General features: G+C 42.0%; 1 protein-coding gene and 1 non-coding gene across 2 annotated transcripts; both read right to left on the reverse strand.

Annotated features, from left to right (window-relative positions):
• Positions 1-756: 756 nt before the first annotated feature.
• Cks2 (CDC28 protein kinase regulatory subunit 2) lies at positions 757-6,911 on the reverse strand. Its single transcript, XM_059262278.1, has 3 exons — positions 6,718-6,911; positions 2,445-2,572; positions 757-1,083 (listed from the first exon to the last, which is right to left on the reverse strand). The coding sequence occupies exons 1-3, from the start codon at positions 6,774-6,776 to the stop codon at positions 1,031-1,033; spliced, it is 240 nt and encodes a 79-aa protein (XP_059118261.1). The 5' UTR covers positions 6,777-6,911; the 3' UTR covers positions 757-1,030.
• Positions 3,670-3,806, reverse strand: LOC131912139 (small nucleolar RNA SNORA2/SNORA34 family). Its single transcript, XR_009379546.1, has one exon. It is a non-coding gene; the product is annotated as a small nucleolar RNA SNORA2/SNORA34 family (small nucleolar RNA).
• Positions 6,912-22,071: the final 15,160 nt, after the last annotated feature.

Consider the following 22,071-nt stretch of genomic DNA (forward strand, 5'->3'; position numbering starts at 1 on the left):
TAACATTGGGCAGTGTGCAATTTCTAGGGCAAGATAGGATGTCAAAGCATGGTGCTGGCAGACAGATTTAGAAACCCCAACTACACAAGGGCCGAATGTGTTTAGTTGTCTGAGAAACTGGTGCTGCCTCTGGAGAACAGGAAGCTCAGCAAAACGCACCACAAAGAAACTAAGAACACAGAACTGTGAAGAGATCTAAGGACAGAAGAAAGTCGCCTGCAGTGTTAGGCGTTCGGCAAACAGCCCTGGAGTCAAAGTGCAGGCTTAGCACAGAACACTAGCCCCTTATTTGAAGCAAGATACCCCGACAGCTCCAGTTCTTGTTCAGGTAGCCCCCCCCCCCCCCCCCGACAGGATTCCATACCACACACACCGAAGGCCATGGCTCAGTGAGTGTGAAGTCACCCTTGTTAATCTAATCAGGGTCCTATGTTACTGGCCATTCATTTTTACATTTCTAATGTGTCTGTGCTTAATTTCTTGGCCGACAAAAATGCATACAAATGGTGTTTCAGTGCTTCTTAAAACAGTTCTCCCTGAAACCACTAGTGTTTTGTAGACATTGTGGACACAACCAATGTAGACAGCTATCTTGGAAATAGAATGTCAATAAAGCTGAAAACGTACTTTGACTCTAGATTAAATATCCCCAGTAATCCCATCATTTGGAGCTTGATATTTCTTTTTCAAGTATGTTTATTTCTTCCAGGGGTAAAATTATTCAGACTCAAGTCAAATTAATTTCAACAATAGTGATAAATGCAACATACAAACTTTATTTAACAAAAGTAACAGGTAAAGTAAAACAGGCACTACTTATATTAAGAAAAAAACTACAAGAAAATTTATGTTTAACAACTTAAAATAACCTACTTGCAGTTGCATTGAACTGAGCTCTGTTGCTGTGAAGAATACAGCTCATGCACAGGTATGATGAAAGATTTGTACATTTTTCAAGTATTCACTGAATACTACCATATATACACATATACATTAAATTTGAAAAAGATTAGGTGATCCCAGCTGTACTTCATTTTTGTTGTTCTTTTGGAAGAGGTCGTCTAAAGAGAAGAATATGCGGTTCTGTGGAAAGGAAATATTTATCATTAAGTTTCATGCCAACACGTCACTATTTGAAGTGATTAAAATTGTCTCAAAATAATACTGAACACAGGCAAACTATGTTACAATAACATTGCTCCACTATTTTTAATCTTTAGCCTACTCTGGAGAGATGGTTTCTACCTGTAAAAATCTCATTCCAGGTAAAAGAAATGTTATCTCTTTGAGAAAAGGACATCTCTCATTCAAAGTAGCTACTGGATCTCATGCTAATGCACTTCAGAAAAATCACCTGAAAGTTGGATATATATGTATGGTAGAGTGGTGGTATATAGTATATATGGTGGTGGATGTATTTGCCTAGCAAGTACAAAGGTCCAATCTCAGCACACAAGCCACCAGAAAGCAAGGTGTGGTGGTATACTTGTAATCCCTGCACTTAGCTAAGAAAGGATGTAGACTTTAATCTCAAAATATAAAGATAATTGAATCAGTAGAGTTCACCCAATACCTCCCAATTCAGTATGAGGAAGGCCAGCAATCTAGTTAGATAGATACAGATCCATTGCTTCTGTAGTAGGGAGAATCTTTGAACTCTGAAATATGTGTCATAATCCCTAGAAAGTTTTAACAGACCCAAGAGTTTAACAATACTGTTTTTTCTTTACAAGTATAAAAAGGTAGCTTTAATTTTATCTGTTTTTATAGTATGTCTTCAAATTTTGTTTCCAGCATTAGTTCTTAATTGATAGTTCCAAACTAGAACTTAAGATCACAAAGCTTCAGTCTAGAAAACTTTTGGTTAATGCCATACTAGAATAAGATACTTTTTTTTTTTTTTTTTTTGCTTTTTTGAGACAGGGTTTCTCTGTGTAACAGCCCTGGCTGTCCTGGAACTAGATTTGTAACTAGGCTGGCCTTGAACTCAAGAGATACCCCTGCCTCTGCCTCCCAAGTGCTGGGAATTAAAAGTGTGCACCACCACACCCAGAGAATAAGATACTTATGATACAGGAAGAATTTGTTTATATGCCTATCTCATTTAACCTTAATATGGTAAACAATCCCCTAAAAAGGACTAATGAAAGATGTACTCACTTCTAATTGCATCAATTTCTATATATGCACAGGATTTAAACACTTGTTTTATGCTGATTAAGTAAGTCATCTTTACAAGTAGATGGTGTGCCACTGCTGCCCGGCATTACTTTCATTCTTGTATCATTTTACTATAAAACAGGACATTATCCAGGGAGTAAGGAATCGGTCATTTACAAAATAGTTGAGCTATTACTTTTAGTTAACACTGAATGTTTGGGTTTTTAAAAAGTTGACCCTCAACAACTATTTTTATTTAGTTAGTACTTTATAGCAAAGCTTACCTGGCTCATGAATCATGTAATGAACCCAACCTAGACTCTGTTGGACACCAAGTCTCCTCCACTCCTCTTCAGACATTAGATGAGTTTTCGGTACTTGTTTGGAGAGTTCTCTGGGTAACATGACATGCCTGTTAAAAAAGATTCAGCCAGATTAGTGCTGTGTCTTTCCTACCATTATCACTTTATACAGGGACCTTTTAAGATACTGAAAATGTGAAGTCATCTCTCTAAAGCAACTCTGGATTACAATACAATTTGTATCAATCTTGGGTATTCCCTATAACCTATACTTTTAGCTTTTGAAGGCTTATGTTCAAGTATTAGGCCAATAGTAAGCTGCACAGAAATGAAAAGCATTTTATTCTTTAGGGTTACCTTTCTAACAGAATATTTATTATTATTGATGAATCTTCCAGGAATAGAGTCACCCTCTCCTACAACTTTTGGTTATGAAACAACTCTTGGTCTACAAAATATAGGCAAAAATATTCAAGTACTGAAAAGTATACTCAAAGTAAAAAATATACCCACTGTCCCCTGTTGGACAGACTGATGGTAGCTGGATAGCCAGAGGCAATTATAGAAGTGAGCTGCATAGGAAGGAGGAAGGAAGGAGTCTAGTCCTAGGACTAGTTGTCACCTTCACCTCAACCTGGGATTACTAAACTTTTAATAAAAGGGCGGGGAAGAATGGACAAACTAAGACAATGTATTTTCTGCTACACAATACTGGATCTGTATTAGATACAAGTTCTTGTATATATTCCATAGTTTGCTTTATGCTTCAGAATTAAGACTCAAAATACTAACTCATGCCCATGGACTTCATACAGATCTTTAGTTTCCCAGTAGTTACTGAAGCAATTCCAGAACTTTAAGGTAGACACCTAAATAAAAGTTTTGTTTTTTTTTTTTTTTTGGAGCTGAGAATCCCAGATGAACACATAGAATTTTTCCTTTTGTTTTATGTGGAAAACCCACAACAATCCTTTTTCTTGGTAACAAATTTAACATATAATTTAATGAACAATAAGCTAAATCAGTAATGTAGAAATATTATACTTGGAATACCATTAAGATTATCAGCCACCACATCTATCACCAGTGACTCGGCTGTTTCATGGGGGTAGGGGTGGGGCACATTCTACTTTTGGGCAGGTTGGCCTCAAAACTCCTTATCTTTTTGCCTTAGGCTCCCAAGTACAATAATTACAACATCCAGTCAGTTTGTTTCTTTCTAATGAATTGACCATTAGATTTCCAAATTTCTGAAATGGCCAACAGACCATAGAGAGACATTTCTTTAGGCTCCTGCTTGAAACCAACAGTTCCAGCAAACTGTTGGCCTTGATTCAGGGCCAAAACAAATACATACAATTCTAACAAGTACAAACAAATCTGTACCCTTGCCTGAATAGAGCACTTAATTATCACAAAGTATCTCTTTCTAAAACCCTAATTGTCAGCCTCATTTTACCCTTTCTGGTATTAAGTTTATACAAAATCAGCAATTAGCAATTTTTTTGACCAATATAAGCTGTGAGATGACAGAGTGTGTAAATTTAGTTCTGTATTTTTGGACATGGAACAACTCAGTCCATAATCCTTTCTAAGCACCAACAAATTGTCCACAACATAGATTTTAGGATATGGCTTATTATTTCAATGCAAATAAACCTTAAAACAACTTTACGGCATAAGATAAATGACTACAAAATAGTTATGCTTACTAACACAGTACACTCCCCTCAAACATTCCCAGGCAACTATATAAATATTATTATGAGGGCTGGAGAGATGGCTCAGAGGATAAGAGCACTGACTGTTCTTCCAGAGGTCCTGAGTTCAATTCCCAGCAACCACATGGTGGCTCACAACCATTTGTAATGAGGTCTGGTGCCCTCTTCTGGCCTGCAGTCATACATGCTGTATACATAATAAATAAATAAATCTTAAAAAAAAAAAAAATTCTTACTCATACCAGTTACCACTCATTCTTGAAATAGATCATAGTGGAGGCAAGAAGGGTTGCCAAATTTCAGTGCACCTTGTACTATTTTTGAGATGGGAATTTTGTGTAACCCTGGGAGACCTTCAAGGCCTCATCCTCAACATCTAATTTTTTTTTTTTTTTTTCACACAGGGTTTCTCTGTGTAGCTTTGCGCCTTTCCTGGAACTCATTCTGTAGTCCAGGCTGGCCTCGAACTCAGAGATCCGCCTGGCTTTGCCTCCCGGAGTGCTGGGATTAAAGGCGTGCGCCACCACCGCCCGGCATCTACATCAATTTTTAAGACTGCACAAAATACCTTGTGATCTTATATTCCTATGTAGTCTCAAATATTCAGATAGAAGTTGCTTCTACCTAAGTCATGTCAACAGGTTGCACTTCACCAGGGGTCGATTATAATTGTAAATTTTTAAGTAGTGTTAAACTCACATGATGACTCTACCTGTATTTCATTACTGACCACATTAAGGAAAACTATTTCCAAAACCTAGTTTGTTTGGGGAAAAAAAAGTGTCACATATTACCACTTTATAAAAGCACCCAGAGAGAAATCCTCAATTTTCCTTCTGTAAAGACAGACTCTCATGCTGAGCATGGTGGTGTACACCTTTACTCCTAGGACTTGGGCGGCAGATGCAGCCAGATCTCTGTCTACACATCAGGTTCCAGGACAACTGGAGCTATAGAGAACATCTCAAAAAAAAAAAAAAAGGATAGGCTCCCACGACAACCCACTGTTTGTTCATAGTAACCACTCACTGACAAAGACAAAAACACTAAGCTTCTACCCAACACACATACTTCTACTATATCTAAACCATCCTAGATTCACACCTGTGTCAGATCACCAGCACATTCTCTTTCAAGAGCACCTCTCTAATTCCTCTTGTTTTGTAAAGGTTGGTGAATGCTCAAGCCATGTGTGGCGGCACACCCATAATCTCAGCTACTAGGAAGGCTGAGGGAGAATGGCAAGCTTGAAAAGCCACTTAATGAGGACCTGGTTTCAAAATAAAATCTCTTGGGCTCTCGATTCCATTCCTAATACAGCAGTGGGTAGTAGACCAGCTCCTACTTACATTCTAACAAATTCCTTCAGACAGGTCAGCAGTTGCTTTCAAACACGTACAACTTATAGCCCAAGTTTAAAAACTACCACACTCTGGCAGTATGTCCTAAAGGAATCTATACAAGCCCATAAGCCTTTATGCTAAACACTTAGAATTATTTGCCAAATTTAGAAGGCAGTACAATAACTTTTTTTGATTATTGGATATCCCCAAGCTGGGCTCTGGGTTACTATAACCACCGAACATTAATGCCAACTTATCACATGCTTACAATTACTATGTAAAGATACTAACTAAATTTTATAGCTAAGAAAAAACCCACGAGATTTCTTAGTTAAAAACATTCAAGTTCAAGCATTACTAAATTGTAAGACAGACCAAAGAAAGTTTTCCGGCTGTGAAGACTTCTATACTAAGGGCGTGAGAGAATTGCGGGGAGGGGACGGTTAGGGAATCCACTTTCTAAGTGTCTTCCTTATCCCTCAAACAGCATGCTGGAGACTAACCTTTTTAAAGGGGCAGCAAACGGAAAACACGGTCACTGTTTGGCCAAAGGCGGCACAAGTTTTACCCACCTGGGTAGCTTGGCCGTGTCCCAGAATGCAACGCTTTAGTCCCAGCCCAGTAGGACCCAGCGGCGAAAAGGTCTTTGAAACCACACCCCAGGTCGGCCTGAATACAATAAAGCTAACTGTAACCATCCCCTACTTTCCATAATGCATTTGCTTATTACACTAACGTAGGCACTACTCTCTAGAGCATCTCAGGGTTCAAAACCCCAAATCCCCCCAAAGCCCCAAACCAGGCCAAAACACATTAGCAGTTGAAGGTCATGGCGGGGGTGGGGGGCAAAGACCTTCCCAGGGTAACCTCGAGGTTTCAACTTGAAGCTCTTTAATAACGCCCCAAGTTACTGCTTCTGCAGAGTTACCCCAACAGACACTCGCCAATCCCCGTCGGGTGCACCTCCCGGGACTTCCTCTCAGGGCCAGACCGGGCGAGCGCCGAGTGCGGTCGTTAGCTCCCGGATGAGGCGCTGCCGAAAGAACCACCTGACTCCCCAGCTCCTCCGAACCCCGAAGAAGGCGACACAAAGCGCGGCTGTCCGGACGGATGGAGGCCTCTAAGGGACCCCGAGTCCCGACCACCGGGTCTGACCTCCCGGCGCCGCCCTCCTCCGCAGGCGCTGCTCACCGGTACTCGTAGTGCTCGTCGAAGTACTTGTCCGAGTAGTAGATCTGCTTGTGGGCCATCCTGCCGGTGCGCGGAGGAGAAAACAGGAGCAGGAAACGGGGCGCAAGGAGCTCCACGTCCGCCTAGGGCCGGCGCAACGACTCCAATGAGGCCAACGACCGCAGGCCCAACGCTCTGGATTTGAATCCGACAGCCCGCCGCCGATTGGACGGAGTCACTGACCAATCACGGTCCACGTAGGCCGCGAGGACAGGTAACCAATCAGAGACCTGTTGCGGGGTTACGAGGGCGGGAGTAAGGCTGGGACAGCGCTGTGGAGATGAGGGCCGGGCGATCCCTAGAGTTACGAAAGAAGGGCGGAGCCGAGTCGTTATGGACCTCACAGCGCGTGCGCAGTGGCTTAGAACAGGCCGTTGGGAGGGTGGGGCCCGAGGTGAGGTATCGCGGGGTTTGGGGAATAAGGCGGGGCTGGGAGGGAGACCTCCCCGCGCGGTGGGCTGGCCTGCGGGCCTCTGGGGTCATTAGCGGAGGAAGCTCCTTTTGCTCACCCTGCCCGGCGTGCGGCAGTGAGCCAGCCGGCTCCCAGCCGCCTGTGCACAGAGGCGGTCGCTCACCTAGCGTGCTGCCCCAAGCAGGGAGAGCCCAGGTGTGGAGAGTTCTGGACATAGGGTGCCCTCCGCCGCCCCCTAGAGCACCGCTAATTACCGGCCGGTGCTATCGAGTCCCAGCTTAAAAAGATGTACTCGTGTAAAAGAAAGTTTCTGGAAGAAAACGTGCTAGGATGTAAGTAGAGACTTGTCGAAGCAAGTTACAAATAACCGTTTTCTCCAACGAGCCTGTGTCAGTTTTTCTGTTCAATTCCGTTTTATGCGAATTGTTAGTTGCAGCACGCAGCGGAATAAAAGGAGTCCCGTGATCTCTCTGAAATACTCGGGTGGGGCTACTGGGGTAACAATCTTACCCTTGCCTGCTGGGCACGGTGGCCCACGCCTTTAATCCCTGCACTCTAACGAAGTGTGACCCTATCTAAAACAATAAAGACAGACGTCAACACGATAGGTAGCCTCACTACTGCAAATTTATTGTGGTGTTGAAGGGTGGTCAGCTGCCTGCGTAGTCATTCTAGTGACAGTTTCCCTTACTTCACTCGGCCCGGTTAAAAAGAGAACACAAGGTCTTCTGACTTCTTACACTACTTAGAAGTTATTGTTGGTACTATAATAATAAATATGCTACTTGCCTCCCGACGATATCACATGGGATGACAGGTGGGATTAAAACTTCAACATGTGAATATGAGGAAGTAAACATACACTCCGTAACGCGGGTATCCTTGAGATCTGAGAGTCTTGTTCTGAGAGGTCTTAATTACTGTCTAGAAGTAAGTTGATTGAATCCTTTGGGTTTCCTGCCCACCAGTTACTGCACATTTGCCTACTTGTTTGCCTGTCTGCACTATTTACTCTCCGTGCAACGAATGTAGGTAGCATATTTATTTTATTCATTACCCATGTCTAGAGCATAATAGAGTCCTTGTACATGGTGAATACTCAATAATGAACTATTTTTTTAAAAAGAAGAAACTTTAAATAAACCGTCAGCTTAGGAATACATTCCTAAATAGGCATAATAATGTACTATGATAGTAAAGATGTGAACCGGGCAGTGGTGGCGCATGCCTTTAATCCCAGCACTTGGGAGGCAGAGGCAAGTGGATCTCTGTGAGTTCAAGGCCAGCCTGATCTACAGAGCTAGTTCCAGGACAACCAAAGCCGTTACACAGTGAAACCCTGTCTTGAAAAACAAAAAAGATGTGAACAAATTCAAGGAGATAAAGTTGCTAGCTTACGTAGAATCTGGGAAAGAAAAGCTTTATAAGGGATGTATTTTGAAAAAAAAATAGTCAGGCATGGTGGCTCACCTTGTTATCCCAGAGTTCAGTAGGCTGAGATAAAAGGTTTATCTGTACCAAAGACTCAGGTTTAGCAATTAGTATTTTGCTAATGTTTCATCCATCTCCTCCCTCCTACTCTCATACCTTCCCCCCCCCCCCCCAATTTTGGAACAGCATCTAACTATGTAGTTCAGGCTGGCCTTGAACTCATGTTCCTCCTGCCCCGTTCTGGGATTATAGGCAAGTACCATTGTGCCCAGCTTTAGGAAACACACACACACACCATTATCCCTGAAGAGATTTGGAATGTTTTGGTATTATATGCTAAAAATCAGGGACAGCAAATATATTTTTGATAATATCACTGTGTAATTTACCACATCAATACTATAAAGCAAAAAAGAAATACCATTATTATTGTCTTAATAGATGCAGAAAAATAATAAAATTCACATACTTATAATTCAAACTCAATAAATCTGCCAGGCACTGATTAATACTCAGAAATTAGAAGAAGGGGAAAGCTTGTTAACTGGAAGAGTATCCAAAAAAATATTAACATAATTCTAGCTGGGCAGTGGTGGTGCACGCCTTTAATCCCAGCACTCGGCAGAGGCAGGTGGATCTTTGTGAGTTCGAGGCCAGCCTGGTCTACAGAGCGAGATCCAGGAAAGGCACAAAGCTACACAGAGAAACCCTGTCTCGAAAAACCAAAAAAAAAAAAAAAAAAATTAACATAATTCTTATGGAGAAACATTATAAGTATTCCCTTAATTTTTTTATTAGCTTTTTTAGCAGCTGGACATTGTAGGCAGTGTATGCTCAGTTTCCTTTCAGAATAATCACAGGGGCCTCTTCCTCTGTCCCTGTGTCCTTAACATCCACCATAGTAACAAATTTCAGGATAAGAGCATGCACTTGAAGAGAGTCAAATGTTGGTGTTACCGCCTTTACTCAGCAGAGTAGTCTAAAATAACATTTGCTTTGAGGCTAGTCCTTAGGAGGCATACTAGCATCTACTTTCTCCCTCTGGAGGACTTTTCTCAGGAATGCTATCATCAGGAAGACATAGAGAACTAATTTGACTACCCTTTGATTAGTACCAGCTGCCTTGAACACAGCATATGAAATGAAGCAGTGGTGTGGTGATAGACAGTATACCTTAATACAATTTGCCTGAGGATCAGAGGACAGAGCCAGCCACTAGATTAGACATAGAGGCCAGGCAGTGGTGGCACACACCTTTAATCTTGTCACTCCGGAGGCAGAGATCCATCTGAATCTCTGTGAGTTCAAGGCCATACTGGGCTACATGAGAGAAGCAGAGCCAGGCAGTGGTGACACATACCGAGATCTTATATCTTTGCTTGGGAAGCACACATGCCTTTAATCCCAGGAAGTAATATGGCAGGGCAGAGAATGGTATATAAGGCATGAGGAAACAGGAACTCACTCTCTTTAGGCTGAGGATTTCATAGAGGTAAGAACTAGTGGCTGCTGCTCTGCTTCTCTGATCTTTCAGCTTTAACCCTGGTATCTGGCTCTGGGTTTTTTTTTTATTAAAAAACCATCTAAGATTTGGCCCAATTCTATGAGGGCCTGAGTTCAAGTCTCCAACACCCATGTAAAAAGCCAAGTGTGGCCATGCACAGCTGTAACCCAGCACTGTTTGAGGAAAGGAGGAATGGATACAGGAGTATTGCTGAGGCTTGCAAGCCTCCAGTCTCGGAGGAATAAGGTCAAGAATAATTGAGAAGGACACTCAGTATCCTACTTTGGCCCCCATATAAACACACACACACACACTTTTAGGCTGGAAAGATGGCTCTGTGGGTTAAGTTGTTTGCTGCTAAGCCTGACAACCTGAGTCCAGACCAAAGAACCCAAATGGTGAAAGGAGATAATCGACTCCATGTAACACAAATTGCTAAATGGTCTTATTAATGAAAAATCCGGAGCCAGATATTGGGGTGAAAGCTGAAAGATCAGAGGGATAGAACAAGCCAGCCACAAGTTCTTACCACTAGGAAATCCTCAGCCCAAGAGAGTTAATTCCTGTATACTCATGCCTTATATACCTTTCTGTGCCCTGCCATTTTACTTCCTCTCTCTGCCCAGCTACATCACTTCCTCTTTCTGCCCAGCTCTATCACTTCCTGTCTGTCTGTACAGACCTCCAGACCTCTATGGTTAACTAATGCTGGGATTAATGGCATGTGCCACCACGCCTAGCTCTGTTCCCAGTGTGGCCTTGAACTCAGAGATCCAGATGAATCTCTGCCTCCTGAATGCTAGGATTAAAGGCGTGCGCTACGACTGCCTGGCCTCTGTGTTTAATATAGTGGCTGGCTTTGTCCACAGATTCCCAGGCAAGCTTTATTTGTTAGAGCGCAAATCAAATATCACCACAATTCCACAAAGTTGTTCTCTGACCTTCACTCAGGCCATAGCACATACTCAGCTTTTGCTAGATAAGTGTAAACAAATAAAAATAATTAAAGCTCTTTCTGTGTGCACTGTTACAGAGTTCTTTTACCTTCTGTTCATTAGTGTGTCAGTTAGAATGGCTCATTACCATTATTTGCTGTTGTTGGGTGTATGGGTAATTAATTATACAAAGTGATGGGCTTCATCATATTTTCATACCTGTGTATCAGACTTGCTACTTTGCTCATTCACTTCACCATTACTTTTGCAACGCAGCCTTCTTGACAAGTTGCAATTTGAAGATAAATGATAAGTTTCAATTAGATAAAGTCATACCATTTAACACCAGACTGACTTACATTTGCTTTTTTGTACTTTCCTCTTCTCTAAGTCTGGCATAAAGTCTACATTAACCCCATAAAATGAATTTGTTTTGTGCTCTTTTATTTGTGCTCTAACAAATGAAGCTTGCCTGGGAATCTGAGGACAAAGCCAGCCACTAAATTAAACGTAGAGACCAGGCATTGGTAGCACATGCCTTTAATCCTAGCATTCGGGAGGCAGAGATTCATTTGTTTTTCCTCCTTTTTTAGTATTCAGACCAACTTCCTTAGAATGTGATTTACTTTGGTTTTATGTTAATATATAGCTCAATTTTTTCTTTTTTGATTGTGTTGAGACAGGGTCTATCTACGTAGCCTGGCTCTCCTGGAACTCAGGATTGGATCCACTTTTCTCTACCTCCCAAGTTCTGGGACTAATGGTGTGTGTCATCACTCCTGGCTTAGCTCAGAATTTTATTGCTCTCTTCCAATACCTTTCAAATGCTACAGAGTTTGGAAAACTTGGAATGTTCCATGGATCTCATCATACCTGTGAGTCTATACATGGTTAACTATCCAAAGGCTACTTCTATAACAAATTAAGTATAAAGATGGGGAAGGGAGCTAAAATTGTTTTTCATTGCCACCTAACGAACTACCTCCCAAGAGTAATGACTTTAAACAGATTTTTCCCCTTCACAGTGCTTTTACCTGCTGAGCCATCTCTCCATCCCAAGAAGGAGCTTCTTATAAAATAGAACTCTGGTTTTTAATAAACATTATCAGAACAGTGGGGGAAAACTTCATAGATGCTCCAAATAATCCATGGCCAGTATATGGAGAGCTATCTATATGTCTACTTTAAGTTAAGGTGCATGTTGTTACCATGTGCAAATATGATCACATCCTGTGTGCTGTGATGTGAAAAAGATTTCAAAACTGCTACTGTTGTACCCAAAGCCCTCCAAAAACCATCAAGAGACCAAATCTGATGCAAAAGCAAAGAGTCTTTTTATTTTGTGTTAACTGGAGTCTCTTCATCTGTCTGCCGCAGCAGCAGAGCAGGAGAGACCCTGAGTAGCAATGGGGCAGGGTTTTTAAAGCAAGCAGGGCTTGGGGTCTACAGACTACATAGGAACAGACTCAGGATTGGTTTATGCAAGTGGCAATCATGTTAGTAACTTTTAATTGGCCGGGGTTAGTTGGGGGTTACAGTTATCCATTTTGGAGCAGGCCTGGACAGGTCCCAGGCTTTGTCCTTGAGCTGCCCTGGAGGCTGGCTGGCCTAGCACTACTGACTGTGGGGGCTGGCTCAGTGGCCCAGGCTTGGTGTGTCCTATCGTCCTGTCCCTGCTGGCAGGGGCATCAGTGATTAATGTAGTTTTGGTACCTATCTTGGATCTTGCTTTGTAGACCAGGCTGGCCTCGAGCTCACAGAGATCTGCCTTCCGAGTGCTGGGATCAAAGGCGTGCACCACCACTGCCCAGCTATAGTTCTGGATTTTGTTTGTTTGTTTGTTTTTGGTTTTTTTGGAGCTGAGGACCTAACTCAGGGCCTAGCGCTCTACCACTGAGCTAAATCCCCAACCCATATAGTTCAGTTTTTAACCTTTATCCTAGTGGCTAGGTTTTCTTTCATTCATTCATTCATTTTTTAAAATTATAAAACAATAAAAAAATCTTAAAACAGCCTTTATGCATATGATAGAGGTCCTTAAAGAGAAAAATGAATAAATCCCTTATAGAAATCTATGAAAACACAAACAGTGGAAGGAAATAAAGCCATTCAAGACCTGAAAGTGGAAATATAATCAATAAAATTCAAACTAAGGGAAATCTGGAAAGAAAAATATAGGAACTTGAACAGGAACTACAGAGGCAAGCTTCACCAACAGAATACAAGAGATGGAAGAGAGAATTTTAGGCATTGAAGACATGATAAAAGAAATAGAAAATACCTTAGCCAAAAAAAAATAAATAAATAAAGTTAAATCTAAAAAACTCTTGGTGGAGCCTGGCGGTGGTGGCGCACGCCTTTAATCCCAGCACTCGGGAGGCAGAGCCAGGCAGATCTCTGTGAGTTCAAGGCCAGCCTGATCTACAGAGTGAGTTCCAGGACAGGCACCAAAACTACACTTGAGAAACCCTGTCTCGAAAAACCAAAAACCAAACCAAACCAAAACAAAACAAAAAATTCCTGATGGTGGTGCTGGTGTTGGTGGTGCTGGTGCTAGTGCTATGGTGGTAGTGGTGCTGCTGGTGCTTGTGATGCTGGAGGTGCTGGTGGTGCTGCTGCTTGCCTTTGATACCAGCACTCAGGAGGCAGAGGCAGATGGATCTCTATGGGCAGGTTCAAGGCCAGCCTGGTCTACAGAGAGTTCCAGGACAGCCAGGGCTACAAAGAGAAACCTTGTCTCAAAAAACAAAACAAACAAACAAATCATAGAAGAAACTTTCCCTAATCTAAAGAAGGAGATGCCTATCAAAGTATAAGAAGCATACACCAAAATAGATTAGACCACAAAAGGAAGTCCCTTTGGCACATAGTAATCAAAATACTAAACATATAGAACAAAGAAAGAATATTAAAAGCTGCAAGTGAAAAAGAACAAGTATATAAAAGCATACCTATTAGAATTATACCTGATTTCTCAATGGAGACTCTAAAAGTCAGAAGTGCCTGGACAGATGTCCTGAAGACTCTGAGACCACAAATTCCAGCCCAGGCTACCTACTATAACCAGTAAAACTTTCAGTCACCATAGATGGAGTAAATAAGACATTCTATAAATAAACCAAATTTAAGCAATATCTATCTACAAATCCCACGGAAGGTGCTAGAAGGTAAATGCCAACCTAGAAAGGTCAACTACATCTAAGAAAACACAGGGAATAAATAATTGAACACCAGCAAAGTAAAAATGATGAGGGGAAGCATACCCATCTACCCACCATCACCACCACAACCACCACCACCACTAACAACAACAACAAAATAACAAGAATAAACCATCATTGGTCATTGATATTGCTCAACATCAACAGTCTTAATTCCCAAATAAAATGGTACAGACTAACAGAATGAATGTGAAAACAGGATCCATCCTTCTGCTGCATCCATTAAACATATCTTAACATCAAGGATAGACATTACCTCAGGTTAAAGTGTTGAAAAAAAATATTCTAAGCAAATGGACCTAAGAAGCTGGTGTAGCCATTTTAATATCTGACAAAATAGACTTAAACCAAAACAAATAAGAGATAGCAAAGGAAAGAAAAATCCACCAAGAGGACATTGCAATTACTAACATCTACAACCCAAACACAAGGGCACCCATATTTGTAAAATAAACACTCTACAGCTTAAATCACATACTGACCCTCACACAGTGATTGTGGGAAATGTCAATACAATACCCCACTCTCACCAAGAGACAGGTCATCCAGACAAAAACTAAGCAGAGAAATGCTGGATAACTGGCATTATAAACCAAATGGACCCAACAGATATTTATAGAGCTGACTTCCCAGTGAGCTTAGACAACACAAGACAAACCAGCATAATGTACATATCAGTTATCAATATGCTTAGCCAGAGTTGCTGCAGTGGCTTGCAAATGGTTTCTGTTAGTTATTAGGTGGTGCTGTTTACCGTTCGAGAAAAGTCACGAGGCACAACAAAACCCATTCTAAGAGTTTATTAAGGGAAGGGAACAGAAGGGGGTGCTTAGGCCTATGGAAAGATTATGCTGGAAGAGAGGGGAGGGGTATGTGGGGACCCGCTTTTAAGGAATTCCCCCACACATGCAAATATGGGCTTAGCTAGCTACGCCATGCATGCGCATAGATTACATGATCATGTTGCGCGCAAATTGCAAATTCCGTAGGATATAAGGCCCTGAGATGACTAACTGTTTTGCCAGCACTTGTGTGGTCATAGAGGAGTGGCTAGAAATTCTATCAGTTTCTGTCCAACTTCAAGGAGAAATAGAAATGCTAAAAAAATTGTTTCTTTTGAAAACAGATTTTTTTTTTAATTAGGAAGATGTAAAAAAAAATAAAACCACTTATTTTTAGGAATTCAAGTGACTTCACGTAGGAAGTTTCTAACTACCATCAATGAATCATGAGTGTGGTATTTGTAACACTTTATTTCTGTAATGACATTTAGAATTGAAACATTACCTGTGAAGCAATACAATCTTTCTTTCTTAAAAAAAAAAAAAAAAATGTGTTTAAATAATGAAGGGCACCTCCACACAGCGGGGGCTCCCTCCTGAACCTGGGGTTAGGCACAAACCACACAAAACACTGGTTTTCACAGAGAGACCTTTTATTAAGCAGGGAAGAAAAGTTAAAGTGTCTGCTTTCTGACTCAGGCAGAAAACAGCAGCAAATGACCTTGCAGGTGTCATTTTTAAGAACAGGAAAACGGGGAGGTCTGTGTTAGAATAAGCTAGGGTATGGTGGTAGAGGAGATGGGGATGAGGGAGAAGGGGAAGGGGACAAAGGAAAGTGGGCAGGGGGATTTGTCTCAGAGGGACAAAGGACTGTTCTGGATAGAGGGGAGACAGACGTGGCACATGGGCAAATGGCAGTTTATAAAGATAAAATGGGATGAGGTGTTTAATTTTTGTTTGTTGGTTTGTTTTTCAAGATAGGGTTTCTCTGTGTAGCCCTGGCTGTCCTGGCACTAGCTCTGTAGACCAGGCCGGCCTCGAACTCACAGAGATCCGCCTGCCTCTGCCTTCCGAGTGCTGGGATCAAAGGCATGAGCCACTACCGCCCGGCAAGGTGTTTAATTTTAATTGGGCATATTGATTAGTGAGCCGAAAGGGGGTTCTGGTTGCTGGACTGTCTGTCATAGCTGGACCTGGGCAGGCAGCCTCAGGAGGAGGAAGTGGCCAGATAAGGGAAGAGACCTTAGTGGCTAGCTTTAGGAATGTAATCTAATCGGTTTTTTTTTTTTGTTGTTGTTTTTTTTTTTTGTTTTTTTAGCAAGGCAAAAGGAGTGGGGGAGAAGGGCAGGGCCTGCCACAGCCAAGCTCGCCACATTCAAGCTGGCCAGAGTCCCTTCAGATAAGTTCTCCCTGTGTAGCTCCGGCCAGCCTTTAACTCACAGACATTCATCTGCCTCTCTTGAGTGCTGGGATTAAAGGCATAATCCTTTCTTTTAAACAATGTGTTGCAAATATAAATGTGTATGCTAAGATAGGTCTATTCTGTGAGTTCTGATTTTTTCCCCCCTCAGAGGGACAAAGGATGATTTGCAAGTTTTAATTCTCTGCTTCAAAGTCATTCCAGAAGGTAATTCTAGAAAATATATACAAGTTAATGGTAATTTGACCAACTGCCTTGATTTAAATCCTGTTGAGGGTGAGGCCTAGTAGGAGAAATTTGAGTTGTGGGGGGTTGAATTAGTTACTTTTGGTTGTTTGTTTTTTCGAGACAGGGTTTCTCTGCTTAACAGCCCTGGCTGTCCTGGAACTCAATTTGTAGACCAGGCTGACCTTGAACTCACAGGGATCCACCTGCCTCTGCCTCCTGGATGCTGGGATTAAAGGTGTGTGTGTGTGACCACACCCAATTAGTTTTCTTTTTTTTTTTTTAAATTTACTTATTTTTATGTGCATTGATGTTTTGCCTGCATGTATGTCCATATGAGGATGCCAGGTCACCTGGAACTGGAGCTACATATACTTGTGAGCTGCCATATGGGTGCTGGGAATTGAACCTGAGTCCTTTGGAAGAACAGTCAAACTCTTAACCACTGAGCCATCTCTCCAGCACCTCCCCTCCCCCCTGCAATTAGTTACTTTTCTTAAGGCTGTGACCAAATCCTGACAAGAAGCAACTTAAGGGAGGAAAGAAAGGTTCTTGGGGGGGAGGGGGAGATTCATGGTACTCAGTTCACTTTCTTCTTTTTTCTTTTGTTCCATCCAAGGCCCCAGCCTTTGGGTTGGTCCCACACAGGGTAGTGTGGGCCTTTCCTCACAGTTAGTCCTCTCTGAAACACCCTCACCGGCCGATCCAGAGGTGTGCATCAGTCTCCTAGGTGATTCTAAAACCAGTCACGTTGACAATGAGGATCACCCCTTCCATCACAGGATGAACAGATTAATGGACTTCTTTCTTTTCTTCTTCTTTCTCTTCCTCCTCATTCTTAAAAAAACAAAACAAAACAAACAAAAAACCTTCTATTTATTTTTAATTAGATGTATGTGTGTGTTTGGAGTGGTATGTAGGTACTAGCATGGGTCCCGGTAGAGGCCAAAAAAAAAAAAAAAAAAGGATGTCAGAATCCCTGGAGAAGAGGTTGTCAGCCACTTGATGTGGGGAATTGAACCCAGGTCCTCTGCCAGAGCAGTCTGCGCTCTTAACTGCTGAGCCATCTCTGCAGCCCAGTAGATGCCTCTTTGTGTGAGTTCTCTGATGGGACTGGATAGCCTTCCTGCAGGATGTGTTGTTATAAAGTGAGTCTGGCTTCCCTTAGCTTTCTGTGTTCCTCTCTGCACGTGACCAATGCGAGAGTGTGTGGGTGAGCACAAACGGTTCAGAGCAGCTGCCCAGTGTTAGTTTCTTCCTTCCCTTGCTGCTGAGACGGAATGCCCGACACAAGCGCTTGAAGGAAGAAAGGGTTGAACTGGTTCACAAGAGAACGCTGGGAAGTCGCCATGGTAGGGGCTTGAAGTGACTGGTCACATTGTATCCACAGTCAGGAAGCAGAGAGAAAAAGAAAAACTTGTGCTCAGCTCTGTCTCCTTTTCATTCAGTCCAAGACCTCAGCCTATGGCAGGGTACTGCCCATGTTTGTATTGGGTTTTCCCACCTCTGTGCACCTAGTCTAGAAACTCGTCTCCAGAAGTGCCAGGGGTGTGTTTCCTTAGTGAGTCTAGAGCCTGTCAACTTGACAAGATGAACCTACCCTCAAAGCAGAGGCTCTCCTGCAGTGTGGCCTTTGAACCCGTGTACCAGCAAAGAGCATCCAGGAAGGAAGAATGGGAGCTAGGTTACCAGGACCAGAGTGCTTGGTGAAGGGTTTGAGTTCTGAAATAGTAAGAAGCTGTTGTGGGTATGAAACAGACTGGTAGCCTGATGTGATTGACCTTTAATATGCAGAGCTGAGTGGCTTTTGTTCCTTTGTGGCACCACTGTACACATGAGGGACACAGATGACTTCGGGTCATACTGTTTCCTTTGACATGGCCATAGCAAACCATAGCAAATCCATAGCTGTTATAGAAATGATAGGATAACAAGGTAGATTTGAATCTACTTTTAAACCAATAAAGCAACTACTAGTTTTAAATATTTTACATTGATATGGATTTTTGTATATTGAAACAAATTTAAGATTATTTTGGTTAGAACATACTGTACATATATGTGTACTCTTGTTCAAGATATTGTACCTATACACCTCATCTAACAATGTAATATAAATTTCTAGTCCTTGAAAGTTATTATTACAAACTATTTAGGATAATAAATGCAGGTTAGTAGTTAGTCACTTTTATAATCAAACTTGTAGTTATGTTAGGTATGTTTTCAAAGTCAAACAGATATATTTTAGATAGACAAGTAGCCTTCAAATACTTCAGAGATCTACAGAATGTGGCATTTAAATGTTTTAATAACAAAAGCTTTTTCTTTTTTTTTCTTTCTTTCTTTCTTTTTTTTTTTTTTATGAGAATGGGACATGTCTGCTCCTGGCAGTACCAATCTACTTCAGAGAAGATGCTGGGCATTGAAGAAACTCTATATGGAGCTTACTTTCTTTGTGGCAAAAGTTAGCCATTGGGCAAGAAACTGCCCTTGCCTTGACTGCTGACAGTATGTGTCCAAGTTAGACAAGCAGGACAGAAAAGAAAGTGCTGCAGAACTTTGCCAAGACAAGGTGGGACAGTCCTTCAAAAATCCTGCTTCACAGATAAGTCTGTCAGATATGCTAGGCCTGTAGGCCAAAGATGGATGCCCCAACATTGCAGAGGAACCTTGGGTGACTGTCCAGGAAGCCAGCTGTTTCTGTCATTTCTTATTTTTGGAAGTCATTTGCTCTACAGTTCTTGTTTACTCAGGTAATATTATAACCTTCTCAAGTTCTCTGATGGAGCTGAAGACTTTATAGTTTTAGTTTTCCTTTTTAACAAATTCAGAAAAGACACTCACAAAAGAGGTGTAAAGTGTATAAGGTTGAGAAAAGTCAAAAGATAGTTTTGGGTTGGTAATGCAAGTTAGGCTAGAAAGTGAATTAGATACAACACTTTGGACTCAACAAAGGATAGATAGGATAGATAATGGAGTATTTTCTCTGAATCTGTCAAATGCTAATGGACTAGACATTGTTAATGTAATTATTGCCTGTATATTTATATAAGTTATTGTACTTATTGTATATAGTTTTTCTATGTTAGTTAAAACCTTCACTTTTTAGACAAAAGGGGGGAAATGTATGATATTTTGTTTGTCTTCTGACAAATAAAGCTTGCCTGGAGATCAGAGGGCAGAGCTAGCCACTAGTTAACCATAGAGCCAGGCAATGGTGGTACACACCTTTAATCCCAGCACTTGGGAGGAGGAAGCAGGAAGATCAGGAGTTCAAGGCCATCCTGGGCTACATGAGATTGAACCAGTCTAAAAGAGAAACAGAGTCCAGTGGTGATACACACCTTTAATCCCAGCACTAGGGAGGTGGAGACAGGAATATAAGGTGGGTGGAGACAGGATCTTGGTGCCCATTCAGACTGAGGATTCGTAGAGAAAGCATTTTGCCCAGGTCTGAGGATTCATAAAGGTAAGAAGTTTCTGGTGGCTGCTGTTCTGCTTCTCTGATCTTTCAGCTTTCACCCTTGATATCTGACTCTGGGTTTTTATTGTTAAGACTCATTAGGATCAGGCTTTACACAGTCTTAAAAATAAATAACAATCCTTGTAAGAAAAACAAAAATTGGGTGGGGGTATGGAGGTATAGGATCATGAAGAATAGGGTTGGGCAGGTTGGGGACAGGACAGACAAGGGAGAATAATGAAAGAGATATCTTGTTGGGAGGACATTTTGGGATTAGGGAGAAACCTGGTGCAAGGAAACCTCCCCAGAATCCACAAGGATGACCCCAGCTAAGACTCATAGCTATAGTGGAGAGGGTGCCCAAACTGGCCGTCTATTGTAATCAGATTGGTGACTATCCTAATTGTCATCAGAGAGCATTCATCCAGTAACTGATGGAAGCAGATGCAGAGATCCGCAGCCAAGCACTGGACCAAACTCAGGGAGTCCTGTTGAAGAGAGAGAGGAAGGATTGTACAAGCCAAGGGGGTCAAGGTCATGACAGGGGAACTCACAGAGACAACTGACCTGAGCTCCTTGGAGCTCACGGACCTTGGACCAACAGTTAGGGAGCCGCATGGAACCAACCTAGGCCCTCTGCATGTGTGTGACAGTTGTGTAGCTTGGTCTATTTGTGGGGCTCCTAGCAATAGGATCAGGATCTGTCCTTGGCACTTAAGCTGGCTTTTGGGAACCCAATCCCAAAGCTGGGTTGCTTTGCCCAACCTTGGTGCAGGGGGAGGAGCTTGGTCCTGACTCAACTTGATGTGCCCTGCTTTATTGACTCCTGTGGGAGGCCTGTCCCTTTCTGAATGGAGATGGAGGAGCAGATTGGGGGTGTAGAAAGGAGGTGGGAGGAGGGAACAAGAGGAGAGGAGGGAGGGGAAATGATGGTCAGTATGTAAAATAAATGAAAAAAATTTAATAAAAAAAAAAAGAAAACCAACATTTACTAGTGGATGTTTACAATTATTGGTAACAGCGTTCAAATCATGTTCCTTCGATCCTTTGAGTAAAGCCTAGTCAGAGTCAGGTGACATTTAGGGACAAAGACAGCAACACTATCCTAAAGCCTTATGTAAAATGTGTTTGGGATGAAATACTGATCTTTAGCCACCAATCTTCTGCAAGCCTGAAAGCAGCCAGCAGAGGGTGGAGTGCCCCTGATGTCTATCAACAGCCAGGTTTAGAAATAGGACAGCCCGCCCTTCCCCTCCTCCTCCCTCTCCCCCTCTCTTCCCCTTCCCTCCTCCTCCCTCTGAAGTGTGGACTAATCCCTAGTAGCATTCCCTCTGGGCATCAGTTTCCAACCCATCAGATGTGTGGCTCCCAAGATTCCTAATGGCTTAGCCACGAGGAGAGCCTGCTGGCCTGAGCCAGCACTGGTGACAGAAGATAACCAGATTCTGCCAGACAGGTAGCAGAGGATCATAATGAGTTATCCTGTGCGTTGGCTTGTCTCACTAACAGCTATTAAAGTAGCAAATAAAGTACTGCAAACATAGCCAACAGGCTGAAAAATAGAAAAATGAGAAGGTATGTTTTTTCACATAGCATCAAAGATACTAGAAAATTGTGTGTTCTTCCTCAGAATAAGTGCTATTAAAATATTGAATTATGTGTATTTAATATCAATATCCAACAAAGAATAACATAGTTTTGACTTGTTAATACATCATAATTAGGTGTATTCCAGAATTTTAGTGGCTCAGTAAGCAACTAATCCACAGGACTTAAGCTAAGAATGTCTGTTCACTTTGGTGCATGCATATATGTGTGTGTGTGTGTGCGCGCGCATTCATGCTTGTTATTTCAGGATAAGTATAAAGTCTTTAGTTTCCTGAGCAAAAAGAAGGAATCGTGTTTTGTTTCATTTTGTTTGA

This window comes from Peromyscus eremicus, chromosome 5 (assembly GCF_949786415.1).
Source record: "Peromyscus eremicus chromosome 5, PerEre_H2_v1, whole genome shotgun sequence".
NCBI classification, from domain to species: domain Eukaryota; kingdom Metazoa; phylum Chordata; class Mammalia; order Rodentia; family Cricetidae; genus Peromyscus; species Peromyscus eremicus.